A 20,400-nucleotide genomic window follows, 5' to 3' on the forward strand; every position below is an offset into this window, starting at 1 on the left:
CTAGCTTTGAGCTCGGGGTGAGGGTTAGAGGCTACACGAGAGTTTCTCCTACTCTGCAGAGCCGGGGCCACGGTCTTGGCGAATCTGAAGTTGGCGTTGACGCGGGAGCACATCCCCGTGGTGTAGTAGGAGCTGCCGCACTCGTGGGACCAGAGCGGGCTGCAGGCCTGGTGAAAAATAAAAAGAAAGCATCAGGGATGGGCCTGAAAACGCCACTTTTTCGCTGCCTGCATGCCGAGAGGCCGTGCAGGACGAGGTGGGGAGAGCAGGGTCTCAGAGCATCACCGCCAGGCACGGCTAAACCCCAAAAGAGCAGAGAGGGGTGGCAAAGACCTGGAAAAAGACTTGCCCGCATGCAGATATCCAAACATGCACAAAAAGACGCACTATCTGCGTGCACTTCTACACGCGCATACCACAGAGGGTCCCCGGGCTGTGCCGGACCCTCGGCCCTCACCAGGAAGCTGCTGTCCTTGGGGTTGGTGGCCAGGCTGAGCCCCAGGCGCATGTTGTCCTTCCGCTCGGACACGTTGGACAGCGTGACTCTTCCTTCGGAGAGAGGACCTGGTTAGCAGGGGCACGGGTGGCGGGGCACACAGCACGCCTCGGTGCCGTGGGGTTTTTGCTTTCCCTTTTGTTTTTGCAGCAGTCGTCAAGATAAGACTTTTTTTTTTTTTTTTTTCCTTTTTTTTTTTTTTTCTTGCCACAGCCAACAAAGAGAAATTTCTTCTGGAAATTAGACCGTGAGTCACAGACTCTTACGTAGTAAATCCTTAGGAAAGAAACCCTTCTGAGCAGCTCTAGCATCTCATCCTTTATTGTCAGGCCAGCACGCACTTAGTGGCTGATTTATGCTTGTGCCTTTCTCTCATTTCCCATGTCACAGTCCAGAAACCAGAAATGGCCCATGGGGCCATCCTTTATTTAGGTTAACAGGAATAGCATTTAGCCCTGACAAAACCACTGTCTAACCCATCCGTTCCCCCAGCGCAGCTTCGTGAGGGCACCCAAGCTTCATCTGCCCCGGCTGGCGATGCTTAACCCTCGCTGATGGCCAGGTGGTGACCGCGGGGGTGACAGGGATGATGGGGACGATGGGGACAATGGGGATGAGGCTCCTGCCAGCCTTGCTGGCTCCCAGGACTGCTCTGCATGAGCAGCACAGGACAGAGCCACAATGGTCACCTCGGCCACACATGCACCTGGCATCCCTGCGCCTGCTTTTACTCAAGTGGCCTCAAGGGATTGTGCCAACAAGACAAGTTAATCAAAAATAAAATAAAATAGAGTGTGCTCACGGAACTGATCTTTTCATTTGAAACTGGTTTCCAATGGGAGAAGATTGCTTTTTAGCAAGACTCGAATTTGCACACGAAAGAGATTTATTCCCTGGAAAAATCTTGGTGTTCTCATAGAAAAAGCCAACCAATCAAACAAAAAACCCCAAACAACAACAACAACAGCAGAAAACACCGCCACAAAACAAAACAAAACAAAAGCCAAAGCAAAACAAAAAAAATGCCCAACAAACCCACAATGCTTTCAAACAAAGACATATTTGGTTCCAATCAATCAAATGCTGCAGATGAGCCAAAGTTCCTCCTCTCTTATCAGCTCTGGTAGAAACCCAAAACAGTTCAGATTAATGATGATGACAAATAAAGTGGGAACTGCTGCTCCAGCGGGAAACCACCCCAGACTTTGCCCCCGAGCCCCACCAGTGCTCCTCAAGACCCTGGGAAAGTCCCCAGCTCCCACGTCCCCCACTGCCACGGGGATGTGGGGCTTTGTCCCCTTTGGCCTCGCTGGCAGACAGAGACAGAGGAACCCTGATAAAGAGCTGCGTATTTCCCCCTCCTCAGGGCTGGCTGGGGATGTGTGAGACCCCCCCGGATCTCTCCTCCTGCCATGGCAGGGCCCTAGGGGTGGTGGAGCTGAGCACCAATTCCCGCAGTAGCTGAGCAGGATGGGTGCTGGAGGCAAAACTTGCCTCCTGCTGGGGTGCCTGCACCCCCTGAGCATCCCCTAGTGGGACCACAGACTCCATGATACATCATAAGGTGTCTGATAGTGGGGTTGTTACCCGCTGCTAACTCTGTCCTGATCGAATAAACGGAAGACTTTAAGCTCCGTTAAATAAATCACTTTTTCACTCTCACCTGACTTGCTTCATTTTACCCTGCCGATGCTGAAAGCCCAGCACCGGGAGCCATATGAACACCTGAGCTAATGACCTCATTTAAAAATCCCCCTCAAATGTGGTCCTCCTGCCTTTGGGAGCAATCCGGGCAAAGCACCAGGGTGAGTTTTAAAGAATAAAGCCGTGACAACGAGCACACGGTGTGTTAGAAGCGCCCAGCTCCCCTCGCGCCCCGCGCACCGTACCTAGGTTGAGCTTGGTGCAGTTGCTGGGGCTGTCGCTGGTCACCGGGCACTTGTAGACATCTCCCGTCTTCTGCTGCCCGTTGGTCTCGTAGGGGGCCCCCACCACCAGCCTGCAGGAAAGAGGTGCCTGTCAGTACCCCTGGGCTGGACGGGGTGGCCTTCAGAAAATGGAACACGTTCCTGCAAGGATGGGGTCCCAACGCTCTCGTCTGTTGCCTCTTGCAGGATGAGACCCGGTCCCCACCAGCCCCAGGGAACCCTCCAAGCTGGCCAGATGAATCATAGAGTCATAGAATGGCTTGGGTTGGAAGGGACCTTAAAGATCATCCAGTTCCAACCCCCAACCCCAGATGACTCACTTGGAAGCAGTGCCCATCAGGTCATGGGGTTACGAGGTCTGCAAACCCATCTGCAGCACGGGGAGGAGCAGAGGACCCCCTTGCCTCCTCAGACTGATGCATTTTCACGGCTGGCACAGGCAGCAGGACCGGCACCGATGCCCTCAGCATCCACCTGAGGTCCCCAAGGTGCCACTTCCCACTGCTGGGATCACCTTCAGGACACGGGTGTATGCGAAGGAGTCCTGGCTCCCGCAGAGACACCCAAAGCAATAGGCAGTTACAGCTCGCACTGGGGTCTGTGGGGAATTTTCCCCACTGAAAAGCTAAAAATGTGAATTTCCAGGAGTTTTGCTCCAAGCTGGGGTTGCTCGCTAACAAACAGCCTGGCGCTGGTGGTGGGGTCACCAGCCAGTGCAGGCGAGGACGCCGGCACCCATCTGCACTTTAAAATAAGCAGAGGTTTATCAGCTGATAAAAGCACAAAGAGCCAGCGAGGGTGTGGGATGTATCTGGGACATTGCAAGCATTTTTCTCACTTTTTCCTGTGGACTTGACCAGACCAGTCAAAAGCAGCAAACCGAAGGAGGAGGAGAGCAGGACCTGAGGAATTTGGCTGTCCCTTCCAGGCTAGTTCAAAAATACCCCGAACCGCGGGTTCCTGGCACCTCCTGCTCCCAACGTGTTAGCCCAAAATAAACCTAGTCCACTGCATTTTGATTTTACGGCCCGATTGGTGGATGCAGCCATCCCTGTCCGGATTGCTGAATAAACAGGACCTCTTTTGTTCTGGGTTGCCCTACACAACAGCTGGCGAAGCGACCGCTCCCAGCACAGATGTTCCCTGTTAGGCCAGAAATGGCCTTTTTTCTTTTTTTTCTTTTATTTTTTTTCTTTTTTTTTTGTTTTTGTTTTTAAGCACTGCTTCTACAAAGACACTAAACACTCATTCTTTTATTCCTTCACTATAAAATGGGATTGCTCGCCAACTGAAAACCTCCAAAATCTAAGAAGCATTTAAGGATTCTCATGGAAATACTTCCTGTCTTACAGTTTCGCTGCTAACGAGGAGACTAATTAGGGTAAAATAACAACCATCTGGAACCGTCCCCAGTAGCACCCAGAGGCTCAGGCAGATCCGGTGCCTGCCCCTGAACCTGGACAAGGAGGTTGCTCGCGTCTCCCTGCCGTTGCCACACGATTGATGCTCACAGTCAGAAAGGGAGATGGCAGCAGATGTGGAAAGATATTGGGGGCGAGGAGGGAAAAAAACGTTGAAGATGGGAAGGAAAAAAGGTTGAGGCACCTCAAAGGATGGTGTCCTCTTGTTTTCCACTCTTCGTTCCCCGAGGATTTAACACAAACAGGAGATTGTGATTGTTGGAGCATCTCCAGCTGGTTGGCTCCCACAGCTTTCCCACCGCCATGCCCAGGTATCCACAGGAGTTGCGCTCCCCTGCGCCCGAATTACCCCACCATAAGAAAGGCCAAGCCGGGAATCTCCCAGTAATTCTCCCTCCCTTATTAACAGTATCACACCACCCATTAATTCGCTCAGCAGCACCAAACTGCAGCATTTATTGGGACGAAGCAACTTGGTAAAACACGAGACGATGACGACTGCACAGCAGCCCATTCCACCCATTCCCCGGCCCTACGTCAGGCCTTGAGGCTCAAAGAAAGCCCAAATATTTACAGCCGCTGCCATAAACGCAGCAGAAATGCATGAAGGGTTCGCGAAGCTCGCAGAAACAGAATTTTTTGTCTTCCCAAGACAATGGCATTGTTCTCCCTTTTGGGTTAAATTGAAATGATTAATTAGCTGAAGCTGTCAAATTCCCATGGAAAGTTGGCAGCTCAGGAGAAGACTTCTCCAGCTGTTGGGAAGGTGACGGTGCTGGCGGCAGGGCTGGGAAAAGGTTCCCCAAAGCTGGCTGGCAATGATGCTGCCGCTTGCACCAGCTCACAGGTTAGAGACCCCCTCCTTTATTTTGTGGTTTAGAAACTTGTGGTCTAAATAGTTCGTCTTTTTTTTTTTTTTTTTTTGCTTGTTTGTTTTGCTTTTTTTGTGTTTGGTCGGTTGGTTGGTCCCATCCCAAATGACCCAAATCTAATGAGAGCATCCTGAGCATCCGCAGGGAGCCGGCCCCCTCCCCATACGCACCCCAAATCTCCCCCCTTGCCCTCCTTCGAGGGTTGCAGCCCCTGCTCCTGAGCAAGCAAAGCCCTCCGCAGAGACCCGAGCGACAGGCCTTGAGTCACGCTTTGGCTAATAAAGGAAGATTTAAAAGAAAATAAGAACCAAACAAGCCCTCCCTCGCCTTCCTTTTTCATGCGCTCCTTATGGGGAAAACAAAAGCAAAAAAAAAAAAAAAAAAGGAATTAAATGTGAAGCGCGCAGACTGCTCAGAGCAACATGTCTGAGGACATATTTTTAACTTTTATGCTGGGAAAAAAACGGAAAACCAAGATGTCAGTGGAAATGCCTGAGGAGCATCTGCTCCGCCAGTGCAGGAAGGGGAGCAGGGGCTGAACTCCTGCTCCTGCTGGTCCTGCAGGGGCTGCGCGCTGGGGCGGCTGGGGCTGGGGCTGCAGGCTGCGCGAGTCCCACCTCAAGCACCAAAATGAAGCATCAAAGCCAAATTGGGAATTTGCGGGGGTTTTTTTTGCACCTTTTTAAATGGTTTTGTCTCACGTGAATGTCAGTGGCATGCACAGTGCCCTGCTTCTAGCCCGGCGGAGCAGCACAGACCCTGAGAGGCTGCAGCACTTCGGTGTCTAGAAAACCTGGTACCGAGTCATTGCTCTTTTTTTTTTTCCCCTTAGCCCAATTATCTGGTGAAATTTCCTGTGCCACAGGCGTTAATTCATGCCTACTGTCTTGGTAGCGAACCCAGCAAAGGATGCTTGGCTGGAGAATATCTCCCTGAAAACCATCCATCCGTGCTTTGAAGGCATCGAGCGCTGGAGAATCCGTCCTTTCCCTGGGGAATTTGTAGAAGAGCTTCAGCCTCAGCCTTCAGCCTCATCCCTTCAGCCTCATCCCTTCAGCCTCAGCCTTCAGCCTCATCCTCTCAACCTTCAGCCTCATCCCTTCAGCCTCAGGCTCCAGCACTGAGCTGAAGGCACCGCGTGCAGCCACATCTCCTAGCGAGGGGGCACCACGCCACCAAATCGCCCTGTGATGCCCCCAAATCTCACCCCTGTGGTTCTGCTTCAGCTGCATGGTCTCTATTTCTCTTCATTTATCAGTCTCTATTTCATCTTTTTTTTTTTTTTTAATTTCTGCCTATTGCCCATAATGTGCTACTGGTCCCTGCCTATCCTGCCCTCCTGCTCATACCGTGGGCCATCCTGCACAGAGCTGTGCCCCCCAGCAGCTTCTCCCAGGCTCAGATCACCTCCAGGCAGCAGAGAGGTGCAGTCACCACTGGTGCTGTGCACCCCGAATTTGGGATGCCTGAGAGCCCCCCGAGACTTTCTGCAGCCAGCCAGTTCCTGGCTTCTTCAGGCGGCGATCCCCCAGCACACCGGGCTCTCTGCGCGCACGGCGGAGAGGTTGCAAAGCTCATTTGGAAACCCAAAATGTTTTGATTAAATGGAAAGGAGTCAGGAAAAGAAGGTATGTCTAGCTGGTGATCTGGGAATGCAGGGATTAGGGAGGAATGGAGAAGAAACTATGCTTTTCACAGGATTTTTCAATCAATGGAACACTTAATCTCCTGCAAGGCAAATTCGCTTGTAGTTAATTTATTCAAGATGGGCCTGGATGAAGAAGTGATTAAGGAGGTTCAGGAAAAGGAGAGTTCAGCTGTGGAAAACTTTAAATTGCTTTGTGGCTCCTTGGACAGGACGTGGCAGGGGAATGGACTTCGAGATGTTTTTCTCTACATTGGCAAGGGTGGAAAAAAAAAAGACCTGGTGGGAGTCCAGGGGGAGGCAGAGCCGGCAGAGGGATCACGGCATGGGAGGACGCGGGGCCTGGAACCAAGTCCTAGACCTGGCTCTAGCAAAGCCTGCTGCCAGCCCGTGGCCACAGCCTTGACTTTGGGATGCCAGCAATGCCATCCAGCCCCTCGCACGGTGACCGTCCCATCGCACGGTGTGGGCAGGGCAGGGGGCTCCCAGATGCTTCTGCTCACCTCGAGCAGCCAAAGCCCGTGTGTCGGTGACCAAGTGCTTCTACAAAAACACATCTGGGACAAACGGCTGTGGCCGAGCTCCACCACACTCTGATAGAGGGGGCTGGAGTCAGTGGCTGGTTTGTTTTCCGACCCAGAGCCATCCCCTAGCATGCTCTGAGGCACTGCCAATGCCTGGAGAGGAGCAGCAGGGCCAGGAGATGACCGAGTGAATTTCTGTGTCCAAGTTAATTGGTTAATTTTGGAAAGCAGGTTTGAAAAAGGATGGTGCACAAGGCCAGGAGCGAGGCAGGCCTTTGCTTTCCTGCGTGATGGCAGCGAGAGGGCTCATCCAGCCTCCATCCAAGGCAGGGTGTGTGGCGGGGAGGTGGAAGATGAGGATGGCCACCACCAGCTCAGGGCTGAGCTAGCAGTGGCCGCAGGGGAACGTCACACCCTTTGCAAGACTCTTCTGTCCATTGAATACCTGCTAACTCATCCCTCAGCAGAAGTATTCCTGGCTTCAGAGCTCCCAGTTCACTCCCAGTTAACAGACAGCAGAGCAGTTGCAGAGCTCTGTCCCCACGGTTTGAGGGTTTCAAGGGGTTTCTCTCCCAAGACAAGGTGCTTCCTTGCTCTGAGGTTTGGGGTTTGGGACACACCAGCCCCACGGGGATCAGACCCAGACCTGTTCCTGGGCATGAGGCTTGTCCCTGTCCCCTCCTGGCCACCTCCTGCATGGGAACAGCCTGCGGGAAGCTGTCCTGCCACCGACGGGCACAGACACCCTCGGCGGTTGTTTTCCTAAGGGCCGATCGGTGTTTTCCCTGCTGTACAACAAACCCTCTCATTGCAAAACAAAACATAAACACGGCTGTAATTTAACCAGCTGCTCAGGCCGAGCCAGGATGCTCCGAATTGCAGAGCCCGATTCCGCGGCTCCAAACGCACCCCACGGTCGTGCCGGACCCGGGGGGCTGCCTCCATCCATCCAGTACCCACGTAACGGGAAGGGGACACCACCAGGACACGGGACCAAGGGACCAGAGCCCAAGGCAGGCAGTGGCCGAGGTGAGGGAGCCACCACTTCTGCCGTAGGAACCCCACAGCCGTCGCAGTAAGCGCAGCTCCCGGAGCTCTCCTTAAAATAGCACATGACGGGCGTGCTGCAGAACACGGCCGAGGAGCTCGCAGAATAGCGTGGTTAGAAATAATGATACTTTCTTATTTTTCTTGGTGTCATTTTTTCCCTTTTACTTAGGGGTATTGTAACCCAGAGGTGTTTACAGGCGAGGCCCCTCAGTGGTTCTTGCCCGGGCTGTGGGTTTCCAGCACTGGTTGATGCTTTTTGTCGGCATCAGGCACCCTTTTCATCTGGACCCACGTGATTTCCGACTTTCTGCTGGAGGTTTCCAAAGCAAACCCCAATCTCCAACTCCAGTTCTTGCCGGATGCCTCTCGCTTTCCCAAAGTGCCCGTTATCACCAGCTCACGGTGTTCGTGGGGGTTCCCACACCCCCGATAGGTCACCGGCTCCATCCTGCTAACCTGCGGTGCTCCGAGACCACCCAACCCTAAACAACAAAGATGTGACCGCAGAAGCCTTTTCTCGGTCGAGCAATATGAGATGGGAAGGAGGAACACCCCTCTCATTCGTAAAGATCTGCTGCAAAATATCTCTAGCCTCACTTTTCCTCCGTCCTGATTCCTGGAGGGCTGTGAGAGCGTGCGGAGCGCTGCAGCTGCGGAGTGGGAGATCACAGCTATTTTCCTGCTTAGGCCAAAATCTTTCTAAAAAGAAATTAAATAAAAGCTGAAGAGCCTAACCTTATAGCTGATGCACACCAGCCCTGGAGCTGGTGACAACCGTGCTGCTTCGTGGCAAGGAAGATGTGCCCCGAGGATGTCAGATGTCCCCTGTCCTCCTTGGTGCCCCAGGGGAGGTGCCAGGCAGTGGGGAACGGCCCCCAAAAGCCCCCTGATGCTGGTAACAGAGCCCCTGAGATTCCCAGCTAAATCCCCCGGAATTACACCCACAATAACACCAAAGAGGGGACGACCCCGGAGCATGGGAGATGGGAAAAGGGAAGAGCGGGGCCGCGGCGCGTCCCGCAGCCCTGGCACGGTGGGAGGGAGAGCCGGGAGCAGACATGGTCCCCGCGCCGAAGGAATGCTCTGCAGCTATGTACCCTTTCACCAAAATAATCCCAGCGCTCGGGTACCGGCCAAACCACAGGAGAATTGCAGCCAAGAAAGCCTCGCAGTAGTAGGGAAATAGCAAACCCTTTAACTGTTTTTCCAGATCAGCACAATTACAGCTCAAAGTCCACCGAGCAGACTTTTCTCTCCTCTCCCTCCTCCTTCTCCCTTCGGTTGTGCTCAGACTGGAAACGTCACGTCTGTGCCTGGAGCTGCCGGGCACCCAGGGGGGTTTAACCACGGGGGTTCCCACTTTGGTTGAGGGGCCAAATCCTGCACCCACGCTTCACAGCACCCCACCTGGTGCTGCTGCACGGCGGGGCTAGGGCAGCACGAGCTCCAGCAGCCAGAGATGCGCGCCCGGGCAATGCCATCTTGCCAGCAGCATCAGCGAAGCCCTGGCCCCAGCCAGCTCGGCAATGCTATATTTATTATTTTTACGGCTTCTGAAGGCTAATGGCTGTTTATTCCCAGGGCTTTCCTTCCACAGCCAGTTTTCCTCAAGCATTATTTTTTTTTTTTGCATAGCTGGAAATGTGCAGCCCGCAGACACGAGCCGGTGCAGGGCCCTGGTGATGCTCCGGCACAGCCCGGCCCCTGCCTCCTATTCCCGAATTTTTGATTTAGAGGGGAAAGGTGGGGATGGAAAGCCGGGGGCGACAGCTGGGCTTTCTGCCTGGCAATGGACTCGCTGCCTACAGGGACGGTGATCCATCTCAGGTGGTGAAGTGCACCATTGCTGCTTGGGCTGCACCCCAAAAAATCTGTGCCTGCCACAGCCCCCGTCCTGCCAGCATGGGGACCCGTCCCCACTCCAGCTGGGGCACAGAAATAGCGGGGGGCTAATTTGATATACCTGGTGGCACAGCCTGCAAGAAAAGTGCTGGAAAAGCTTCCAGGGCAGCATGAGAGCCAGCACGTGAGCAGAGCAGGGAGCGGGGTTCTCCTTCCCCGGGGAGTGACACTAAGGCCGGGATGGCGGGGAGTCGAAAGAAGCCAACAGGAGAGGGGAGGTGAAAGAGGGAGAGAAACTTTACCCCCTTTTCCCTCTTATCCCCCTGATCTTGGACCTCTGAGAACTTTTCACCCCGAACTCCAGGTGATTCTGGTCTGTTTGACCCTCCTGACCCCCCAAACCTGCACGGACCAGGGTGGGGCAGAGGAGCAGCTCCAGGCCCTTTGGGACACCGCCACCGTCACCTCTGCCCTTAAAACTCCTCCATCTCCTTCAACCCGAGCTTCTGCCAGGCCACTTCACCCTGCCTGCATCAGCCTGGGGGAGCACTGATCCCCCCGGCTTCACGGTGCCACCTGGGGCACCAGCACCACGGTGCTGGGATGCTCAAACCCCTTCACTCCAGGCAGAATTTGGCCCCAGCTGCAGCAGGAGCGCTGGGTTGTTGCCACCGTGTTGCACGTCTGGGTGAGTTTCGGTAGCCAGCTGCCCTTTTTTTCCATTCACATACTTGGAAAAAGTACACATTGCACCTCCTGCTCGATGAAAAAGGGAGAGAAAGCGGTGAGAGGGAGGTCTGAAAGTCAGCCGCTGACTGCCAGCAGGAGAAGCGACCCCCCGAAGCGGCGAGCTGTTAGAGCAGTATATTTCCAAGCGCTTTTTTCCCCTGGAGTTTAATAATCCGAATTCTTTCCTCCCAGGTTTTCCACTATCAGGGCTGCAGTTATAGCCCCCACGTGCAAGCTATCTGGCTCCCTCCTGAAAGGCTGGAGAAAGAGAAATAGCCACAAGGAAAAATAACGCCTGCAGAATATTTTATGTGTGTGTGTACGTCCATACACAAAAATATGCCTATACGCTCACACACACACATATAGAAGCTGCTTTGAAATCCTTCTGAAGCCCTCCACGCTGGCCAAAAGCAGCATTAAACGGTTCAGACCGGAGCAGAGGTGCCAAAGTCCTTGGATTCCACATTTGGTATTTGGCAGCCGGCTCCCTGCGTGTTGTTAGAGCAATCCCTCCTGCAGGAGCCACGTTTCTGAGATGGCCATTCAGCTCCTCCGAGCTCTGCTGTATTTTGGGGGATTTTGCTGAAATCCTCAGGGCCAACATTCGATGATGCTTGCCTGGCTTCTGCCTTACTAGCAGCCGGGATTTCGTCTTATCATCCCCTTTTCTTCTGTTTTCTGGCAGCTCCTGAGCCTGGCTGAGGCTCTGCACAATTATCATCATGTGGCGGAGCTGCTCCTTCTCTACGTCCTCGGTTTATACTACAGATGTTTTGTTTGTTCAGTCATTTATCCTTTAACCAGAGTGAGTCATGTTGGCTGCAGTTTTTAACTATGTACACATTTAATAGGCATTCTATACTATGTAATTGCATACTATAATGCACACTGTATTTATGTATATACCTACGCTTACTCATTGCAGCAAGCATCCATTTTTGCATGCAGAGCAACTGACAGTGGAGAAAAGCTCCAGCTCTGCCCTGGCCAACGTTGGCTGGGGAGATGCAGGAGATGCCAAAGCCAGATCTCATCACCCTCTGCTGCTCACAGCAGTGACGGTGGCACCTGACCATGGCAGAGCCCTTCTGTCTTCCTCTGTGACCCTGATGTCCCGCGCAGACGGATGTTGCTTTATTGCTCGAGGAACACCAAACAGTAGCACACCCATGTGCTGTCCTCGTTGGGTTACGCTGACCTCCACCAAGGTATTTGGTACTTGATGGATGAAATGAGATATGGAAGTGATGTTTTCTAGCAGCAGAGAGGGTAGGAATGTGACGGCAGGAACACACAGCTCCTGCTCCTTATCTCCTTTGGAGAACCGCGGGCTCCGATCTGCATTTCCCAGGCTGAGCCTAACCTGGGTAGTGCAGGGCCAGAGCCTCCTGTGGGGGCAGCTCAAAACCCACCGATGTGGGGTTTTGGCTCCGCTCCTGGGAGGAGATATTTCACAGCAGAACCTGGTGCAAACAAGAGGCTTGAATACACTGGAGCTGCCATGGAGAGGCAGTCCCCATCCTGCCAACGTGCTGGCCTACATGGGCAGGAGGATGGAGGCTGTGCTGAGAAGCCACCCTGCGACTTTTGGCAAGGTTCTGCCTCCTTTCCTGGCCCTACCGGCATGCTGACGGCCATCTGCTGCACCTCTGCACACCACCACAGCTTGCATTTGGGTTGTGGCCCTAATGTATAAAGACCATGAGGGTTTGGGGCCAGAAAATGGGCTAAGAAATGATTCTTTTGGGCTCAAAGCAGCTGTGCCTGCAGGGGCACCCACTTCAGCATCACATGGAATGAGACCACAATTGAAAACTTCCCTGAGTGAAGCAGCTTCGCCCGTGGAAGTGAGCTGCCCCAGCCTGGCCTCGTGCAGGAATTTGATGTATTTACTGGAACCGCTCGGTGGCCGTGCTTGCTCCCTGCTCTGGTGGCTTTGGCCATGAACAGTCATGCTGTCAGGCTGCCCAAAATTCCTTACCCCTCCAAAAAATCCCATCGCTTAGGTTCACGGGCAACGGGGATGGAAAGGATGGCAAGACCGCCGCGATCAGGGGCAGCTCTAAGAAAAAGCTCCCTGGTGCCACGTGCAGACCTGCTCACGGACCATGAGCACTCCATGAGGATGCTCCAGTGCCCGGCATGGCAGCACTTTACACGCACCCCTGGGTGCTACAGTACCTGCTCAGGACCTGGCTGCAATGGGACTGAGGTGGCCTCATGGGCTGCACTCTCCCTTTCTGCCCCATCCCCAAGCACAAGCTCCCGCTGGATAGCTGAACATTATCCCATCACTCAGAGCTTTTTGGTATTGATCAGCATTAATGACGTGCTTGCTCGCTGCCCTAAGCCTGGCTGTAGAGCACCCGTAGGGTGGTACCTGGCTGTGCCCTTGGAGAGCACCCAGTGTCTCCCCAGCCTCACTGGATGGCCACATCATCCCCCCAGCAACTTAGCGAGCAGCACAATGCCGCAGAAATCCAAAATCCGAGCAAAACCCCGAGCAAAACCCATCCCAGCTTCACCCCGCACCCCCGACAGCCGCAGGCGGCTCTGATCACTTCTGCAGACCTGCCTTCTTGGAAACTCTATAAAAAGGGATGGCCTTGGCCCAAAACCCCGATGGGTTTCCAGCAAGTGCTGGAGCCTGAGCAGCGCCAGGGAGCCGTGAACCTGCCCGGGGCAGCTCCTCGCAGCACCTGTGAGCCCTGATCTGCGCACACCAGCTTGGCCCCAGCACCATCAGCACCAAATCTCGCTTTCCTGCCAGGCCTGGGCACTGCCGACCCCCAAAAAGGTGGTTGGGAAGAGCAGGAGACATTCAGCATTCCTGTAGGTTGCTGTAACCCCCCCTCTTTGGGGCTCACTCACCATTTCTTGCCCCCGATGTCATGCTGCTGCACCGTGTAGCCGAAATAGGCGTCCTTAGAGCCGGCTATGATTTTGGGCCTCTTGGTGTCGATGTTGAAGGTGTCACTGAACCCTGGGGAGAGAGGAGAAGGATCCCGTCAGGCAGGGTGCTGAGGTGCTAGGGGAAAGCACTTTTATGGTGCAGGGGGGCCAGGCCCCAAAGGGGTCATCCTGACGGGTGCAGAGCCTCCATCCGTGGAGCCATCCATGTTGGCCTGCCAGAGCAGGGTTGGGCCCAAAAGTCTCCAGAGGAGCCTCCACCCCAACCATCCCCTGAATTCTGCTCCCCTCAGTGCCTATCACGTCCCAGGAAGGCCCTAAGAGACACAGGGGTGGTTTGACCCCATCACAGCACCTCTGGGGCACCTCGCCAGCTATGACGGAGGGAGGCTGGGACCCAAAACCCACTGCCGGCCTCTGAGGGGCTGGAATCCAGCACCCGGCCATCCCCAGCACCCACCTCCTGCCTTCCCCAGGGGCTTTGCAGCACCAAAGGGCAAAGTGTGGCTTCACTTCTCCCATGCAAGCAAAAGCTGGTGTCATGGGGGGGTTTGCTATGGGGAAGGAGTCCGAGGGGGGTCTCCTGGGGACGGATGCTCAGACCCAGACGGGGCAGATTTGGGTTTGCCTCAGGGATGCTCTCAAACCCTCCATGGGTACAGATGCTGCACATCTTCTAAGAAGAGGTTTTTTTTTCTATACAATATTATTTTCCCTGCTGGTCTGTGGAAGTGCAAGGGGGCACAGATCAGGGCCCAGCGTGGCTCTGCTGCGGGGAGGGACACGGGACGGCCCGCATGTCCCAGCTCTTTGCTCGCCCTCGGCCAGCAAGCAGGTGCTGGATGGCTCGTCCCTCTGCAAAAAAAAAAAAAAAAGGCAAGGACGGCTTTAAAGGTAGCAGAAGGCTCACGTTTGGTATTTGTATGGGTATAAATGGGATGTCAACAGGAGAGGCCGGGAATGCCGCTTCCCAGGCAGAAAGTTCAGGATGAAAAGTGCTTTTATAGGTAGGAATGTTAGGAATAAACCTGAGTTTTTTTGCAGTCATAGAAACAAATTGGCGACGTTGGCTTGGTAAACAGAGAAGAGTAGAGTCTCGCCAAGGAGAGCTGAGGTAAGAAGCTTTAAAGTCCTACAAAAAGAAATTCTAGAAAGCAAGGGAAAAAGAAGGAGACGGGGGAGATCAGAGCCAGCACATTTTGTGGTAGATTGACCTTATTTAACATTGCAAAACAAATTAAAACGTCCTCTGAGTCAACCATTACCCAGTGGCAACATCGCGAAATTGCGTTCTGGCCATGGAGAGAGGCGATGGGCAAAGAGGGTACGGGAGGGGACAGGGCAGATGGGGCATCACAGGGGGCACGGGGGGGCACAGGGGGCACGGGGGTCTGGCTGGAAGAGGGGGCTTGGGGGCATTTCAAGCACCAACCAACAAGGCTCAATTCCAGGTGATGCAGAAGCATCTGCAGTGAGTGAGCAGAGCAAGTGTCACATAGAATACCACAGATTTTCCTCCAATTTTTGCAGAGTTTATCTGAATTTGCCCCAGAAAGACATTTTCCTAGGTAAGCCTAGCTGACAGGAAAAGAGATGTCTTTGGCAAGTTGGGGATGCCCATCCCACGGCTCCTTGCTTTAGGACTTCGCTGCAGCTCTGGCCTCCTGGAGCAGTAAAATGCAACCAAATTGTTTGCAAAAGGCATCTTAGAGGGGCAAAAAATCATGAAAAAAAAAAAGATAACTAGTGGCTTACTAAATGCAAATGTCTCTAAATCAGGAGAAACAGGGATAAGTGTGAGATGAGCAAATTAATGCAGGTGGAAAATGTGAAGAAAAAAGCAATTTCCCACCCCTTTTGGTTGGCTACCTCCCCAAAGGACAGCACAATGCAAAATGAGGGGCCAGGCTGGGAGTCAGGGTGGCCTGGTTATGCTGCACTAGGGCTGGAAAAGAGAAAAAAAAGGAGAGGAAGGGAAAAAACAAAAGAAAACCCTTGATAGCTGATCCTCTGGAAAGCTTCAGGAGAGTAGGGAGCTGCTGCCCAAGGTGCCCAAATCCCCATCCTGGAGCACAGCGTGGGCTCCAGCCTGCTGGTCCTTCTCTTTAAAAGTACCCAAATGCTCATTTTTAACCAGAAATAAAGCCCATGTGGACATGAGGGCCTGCAGCCATCCTTGGCCCAGTCCCATAGCACAAACCCGTCGGATCCCAAAATTGCAGAGAGGGGGCTCTGAGGCCTGCAATGCCCGGTGCTGGTGGCAGGTAGCAGGCAGCGAAATGAAGTGATCGGGAACAAAGTTTGCAGACAGCGGATGGCAAAGCCCCTGGTAGGGTGGCACGGGAGGGAAGGAACTGACGTGGGTGCATTCGAGGCAGAAAGACAAAAAACCTGACAGAATTTAAACCGTCTTAAATTAATGGGATCTTTTTGAAAGGCTGTCAAGGAGACTTAGCAACCCGGAGAACTCAGTCTCGTTTTCTTGTCAGGAGTGACATCACTGTCATAAATAAGTGACCAAAACCCACATGTTTTGCTTGCGATTGCGCCAAGGCAGGAAGCCTCAAATACCTCCTCTCCGAAGTGGAACTTCGGCTGAGGCCAAACCTTTGATTCTTGTCAGGTCAAATATTGAAAAGGAAAAACAAAAAAAAACCAGCACAATTGGGAAACAATACTGGGAGTAAAAGGCACCTTTCCTGCCAAAAAGAATAAAAACAAGTCCTCCCTGTGCCTTGAGGTTGATCCTGCTGCCGTAAGAGGTTGGTGGCTTTAGCTGGTTGCTTTGCTCCAACCCTTGGCGATTTGAGGAGACCTGAGCAGGGCAGCGGAGCTGCCGGCAGAATTTCATTTTAATTTAATTTAATTTTATATTTGACTGCAGGCATAACAGCACAGTGCAACCCTAAACCCCAAACTGGTGTTTTCATGGCTCTAGACGGAGGCATCGCGGGGTGAGGGCTGTGGCTCTGGTGCCCAAGAGCTGTCCTTGCAACCCTCCCTTCCTCACCACTCACACCCACATGGGAGATGCAACCTCCGTGGTGGGACAGTGTGTCCAAAGACCCCGCCATCGCCATCAAGAGCCACCATGCAGTGGTGACCCATGCCACCCCAACGTCCCCAGGGCTGCTGGCCATATTCAGCCAGGCTCCTGTGATGGGTCCCCACTGCCATGTGGGCTTTGGCAGCTTGGGACGCTCCTCTGCAACCCATCTGTCGCACACATTGTTTGTTTTTATATTTAGGATTGCCTTAGAAAAGCCTTTGAGCTTGATATGGGGTATTTGGGCAAAAGCTAGCAGGCCCCGAGATGGAGCAGGGCAGACCAGATGTTCCCAGGCATCCCTCTAGCCTCAGCCCCTATCGCGCTCTCTTTGCAGACTGAAATGCTGAAAGCACCAAATTCCTCCCCAGGTCGCTATCTCGAAGCCAGCATTTGTCATCAGCTATTAGGAAACAAATGGGGTTTGGTGGCTGCCGAGGCTGCAGATGGAGAGCCAGGGAATAGTGAAGATGACCAGGAGATCAGTCATCGCGGGTGCGTGTGCTGTAACATTCCTGGTTACCCACAGTCTCGAACAAACAGCCCTGGGGCAGCAGCTACAGAAGTACCTTGTGCTTCCACCGTGCCAGCTCTCCGGCCCCCCAAAAAATGGGGAGGAGCTGTCTGGCTGCTTTAATAGCAGCAGCCCATGTTTAACAGCATCAAGGAACGTGCTGAGTATTTGTTTGCAGCATGTCCTACAGCCAAAGGCACCACGGCGCTCGGGGTTTTGAATACCATGGACCCTCCCTGGCCAAATCTCAGCTAGCGGATGGAGGACGTTAGGTGTGGGATGTCCCAGCACTGCTCTTTGGGCCGTGCAGCCACCCAGGATTTAGTTCCCATCACCAAATCCCCAGGTAGAACTGGCAGGTCTCTTGTGAACCCACCTGGGCCAGCCCAAGCACACCCCACAGAGCAAGCACAGCGGTTTTACTGCTTGGTGACCCTCCCGTGAGGGACCAGCAGACCCCCCCTTGTCTGGACAAAGCATCTGATGAAGGAAAACAACTGCGTGGTGTGGGACAAGGGAAGTCATCCCAGGGCAGACACCCGGTCCCCATGGCCGTGGGTCACATCTTCCCTGCGATCTGACCCCTGATGGCTGCTGCTGGGAGGTGTTTGTTTCAGCAAGTCCTTGGCTGGGCTCTCCTAATTCAGAGCTGCACCCCGCTTGCCCCAAAACCCTAGGGGAGAGGAACTGGCCTGGACCTTAGGGACAGCTCGGTTTGTCCCCCGGTTGTGCCCAGACATCGCAGTGCCTCCGGGGACTCCCAGCCTGGGAAAATGGCTTGCAGACCATGCCATGCTCCAGGACATGCGGGGGCTGCCTGCGCAGCAAAGGGACAGTTCCCGAGGCCACACGTCCCATCCCGGTGCCAGGGGCCTCCCACGTGTGTCCCAAACTTGCTTTGAGTTCAGCTGATGAAACACCAGCATTAGTCCTCCGCGAAATATATCACCCCATGGCCACAAAGTGTCCCAGACCATGGGGACCACCACGTCGCACTGGAAGCTGTGCCTTAACCCTCCCACTGGCACGGGGCTCATGGAGCAGCACCATCGCCCGCGGGCACGGCAAAACCGCGTGGGCAAAAACATTCTCCTGGAGGATTTTTGTTCAGCCCGACGCCGTGGATTTACCACGTCTACTGCAGCAGCCCTGCAAGCAGCAGCTCTTGAAGGGGAGCTCGCTTGAGGGACTGCTGCCCACGTAAGCACGGCCCCGGCAGCCCCGCAGCCCCCCGCGGGCAGCCCCGTGCCCCGCTCGCCCGCCGCCATGCGAGGCACGCACACATGTTCCCCATTAGGCAAAGAAAGGCAGCTCCGCCGCGGCTGGCTTCAGACGATCGAGCAACAGTGCAATTAGTAAGGGGAAAAAAAAAAAAAAAAAAGAAAAAAAAAAAAATAAAAATAAAATTCTGGCGTGCTTTTCCACCAGGATGTTTAGAAATGTTTACAGTGGCATTAGTGCTCGGCGCTGCTGGCTGCCGGGGGTGCGTTAGCGGGCGGCGGCGCTCCTGGTAGCGGTAACCAGCTCTTTTTTTTTTTCACTTCAAAGCTAAGAGAGGTCCCAGCCTTGCTGCTGCCAGCCTGGGAGGATGCCAGACGTGGTCAGAGCCCAAACGGAGCCTCCTGCTCCCAGCACCCAGCCAGCGAGGGGCCAGCGAGACGCCGAGCTCTGCTCCCACCCCTGGTCGCGCTCGTCCCGCCACGCACTGAGCCGAGCAGGGGGAGGCTGCGAGAGCACGTCCTTAAGCCAAACATTGACCCAAAGCCCCTCGTGGCTTGTTTAAACCCAAGCACTTATCTTTTGCGCTGACCCCTCACGTGCAGCAGGACAAACTACCTGAGGGATGCAAAAATTAACCCTGCTTAAGAGGGTCGGGACGTCTGGGGGACTTTTTTCCCCTCCGTCCGATGCTCCAGAAGAACACTTCTAAATAATCTGCTCGTGCCTGCAGCGCAGCGCTGGGAGGAAGGCAGCGCTCCCCGCTCCGTCCCAGGAGCCCATCAAAGCCCTTCATCCCTTTCAACTCCTCTTCGCCTGCCTTGAAGGCGCCCGGCTCGCTCCCTCCCTCCTGCTCCTGACTTTTCCAGCAGCCTCATTAAGCCTGGGCATTCCCAGGCACCTTTCCCTCCTCGCCTAAATAAGCAGAAAGTGTTTCCCCGTTGCTGGCAGCAGCCGTGGGGAAGGGAGCGGGTGCTTACCGGGCAGGAGGCAGAGGGAGCAGGCGAGGAGCAGCCCGCTGGGAAGGTCCATGGGAGCACGGGGGGCCCCGCTCCCCGGCCCCGAGCATCCGCCGGAGGCACCCAGCCAGACTGGTAGCCCCTCTCGGAAAACCCTTTCCTTATCCCCAGCCTTCCCCGGCTCCCTGACAGAAGGCGAGCATTGGGAGGGAGTGGGAGGGACGAGCGGGACTTGTAGGAGGTACAGCAGGAGAGGACGGCAGAGGGGACAGCCCGTGTGCAGCCGTGGCACCCTTTAGGGATCAGCTCCGTGCTGGGGCTCTGCTGGCTCGGACCCGTGGCCCTGTGGCCGTGCCGGCCCCACAGCACCCACTGGGGTCCCTTGGGTGCCCTCGCCCTGATGGGAGGGTGGTGGTGGAAAGCCTGCATGGTGCCACCGGTGGTGGCGGGTGCCATTGCTGTGTGGGTGCCACCTCTGCCCCAGTGCCACCTAAAATCAGCTGCCACATCCCCTCGTACGCAGACGGCGACGTAGCAGAGTGCTAACAAGTGCTTTCTTCCCCGCTGCCAGGGCTGGCCCCAGGCACAACGGGGTGCTCCAAATACCCACAGCCCTTGGGCCAGATTCCTAATGCCCCCCCGACAGCCATGAGTTGTCATTTAGGGCCCCGTCACCTCCAGCCCCAAAACCTCTAATGCACAACAGAATCCCCAGGGCAGGATTTTCTCCCTCCTTCCTATTCCTCCCTGATATAGGGACACCCTTTGGAGGAGGCACCCCAGGGCAGCTCCAGCAGGAGCTCAGCTGCCACCACGGCAGGGCTTTGGGGCTGGGACACAGCCTCGAGCACCCGTGGACCAGACCCCAGAGCCTGGGGGGCTCCACTGGGGAGGCAGGACCTGCCAACACCTTGCTACGTGCCCTCCCTTTTCCCAGTGGGAAAGATAAATACGGTTTTTGGTTTATTTTCAGAGCAGACATGATCCCAGAGGTTCTTTCTAACTTTTTCTCCAAGCCCTCTGTGCTAAAGGAACACCCTGAGCATGCCGGTGCCACCTGCACGGACCAAGCCCCGAGCCCAACATCACCGCTGGGAGAGAAGAAAAAGTCTGGGGGCTGCAGCTGCGTTGTGCCAGCTCTCCATCCGGCCAAGCAGAGGAGCCAGCAAAGGTCTCAGATAGATTTCTGTCCCTCCTACCCCAAACTTGAGAGGGAAGACCTTTAGAAATGGGTCCAAAAGTT

The 20,400-nt window shown here is 54.6% G+C and overlaps 1 protein-coding gene across 3 annotated transcripts in view; it reads right to left on the reverse strand.

The window, feature by feature from the left end:
• ITGA11 (integrin subunit alpha 11) overlaps window positions 1-19,376 on the reverse strand; it is a 44,979-nt gene extending 25,603 nt beyond the window's left edge. For 2 of the 3 annotated variants that reach the window (XM_040569777.1, XM_040569776.1), the window contains exons 1-5: window positions 19,179-19,375; window positions 13,382-13,493; window positions 2,386-2,495; window positions 458-549; window positions 53-167 (exon numbers count right to left, since the gene is read on the reverse strand). In XM_040569777.1, coding sequence (XP_040425711.1) covers window positions 53-167; window positions 458-549; window positions 2,386-2,495; window positions 13,382-13,493; window positions 19,179-19,230 — 481 coding nt within the window. In that variant the 5' untranslated portion in view covers window positions 19,231-19,375. Of the gene's footprint in view, window positions 1-52; window positions 168-457; window positions 550-2,385; window positions 2,496-13,381; window positions 13,494-19,178 lie in introns of all 3 variants that reach the window. The other variant, XM_040569775.1, reaches the window with a different exon arrangement.
• Between the last annotated feature and the right edge of the window lie 1,024 nt (window positions 19,377-20,400).

This window comes from Cygnus olor, chromosome 11 (genome assembly GCF_009769625.2).
Source record: "Cygnus olor isolate bCygOlo1 chromosome 11, bCygOlo1.pri.v2, whole genome shotgun sequence".
Taxonomy (NCBI): Eukaryota; Metazoa; Chordata; class Aves; order Anseriformes; family Anatidae; genus Cygnus; species Cygnus olor.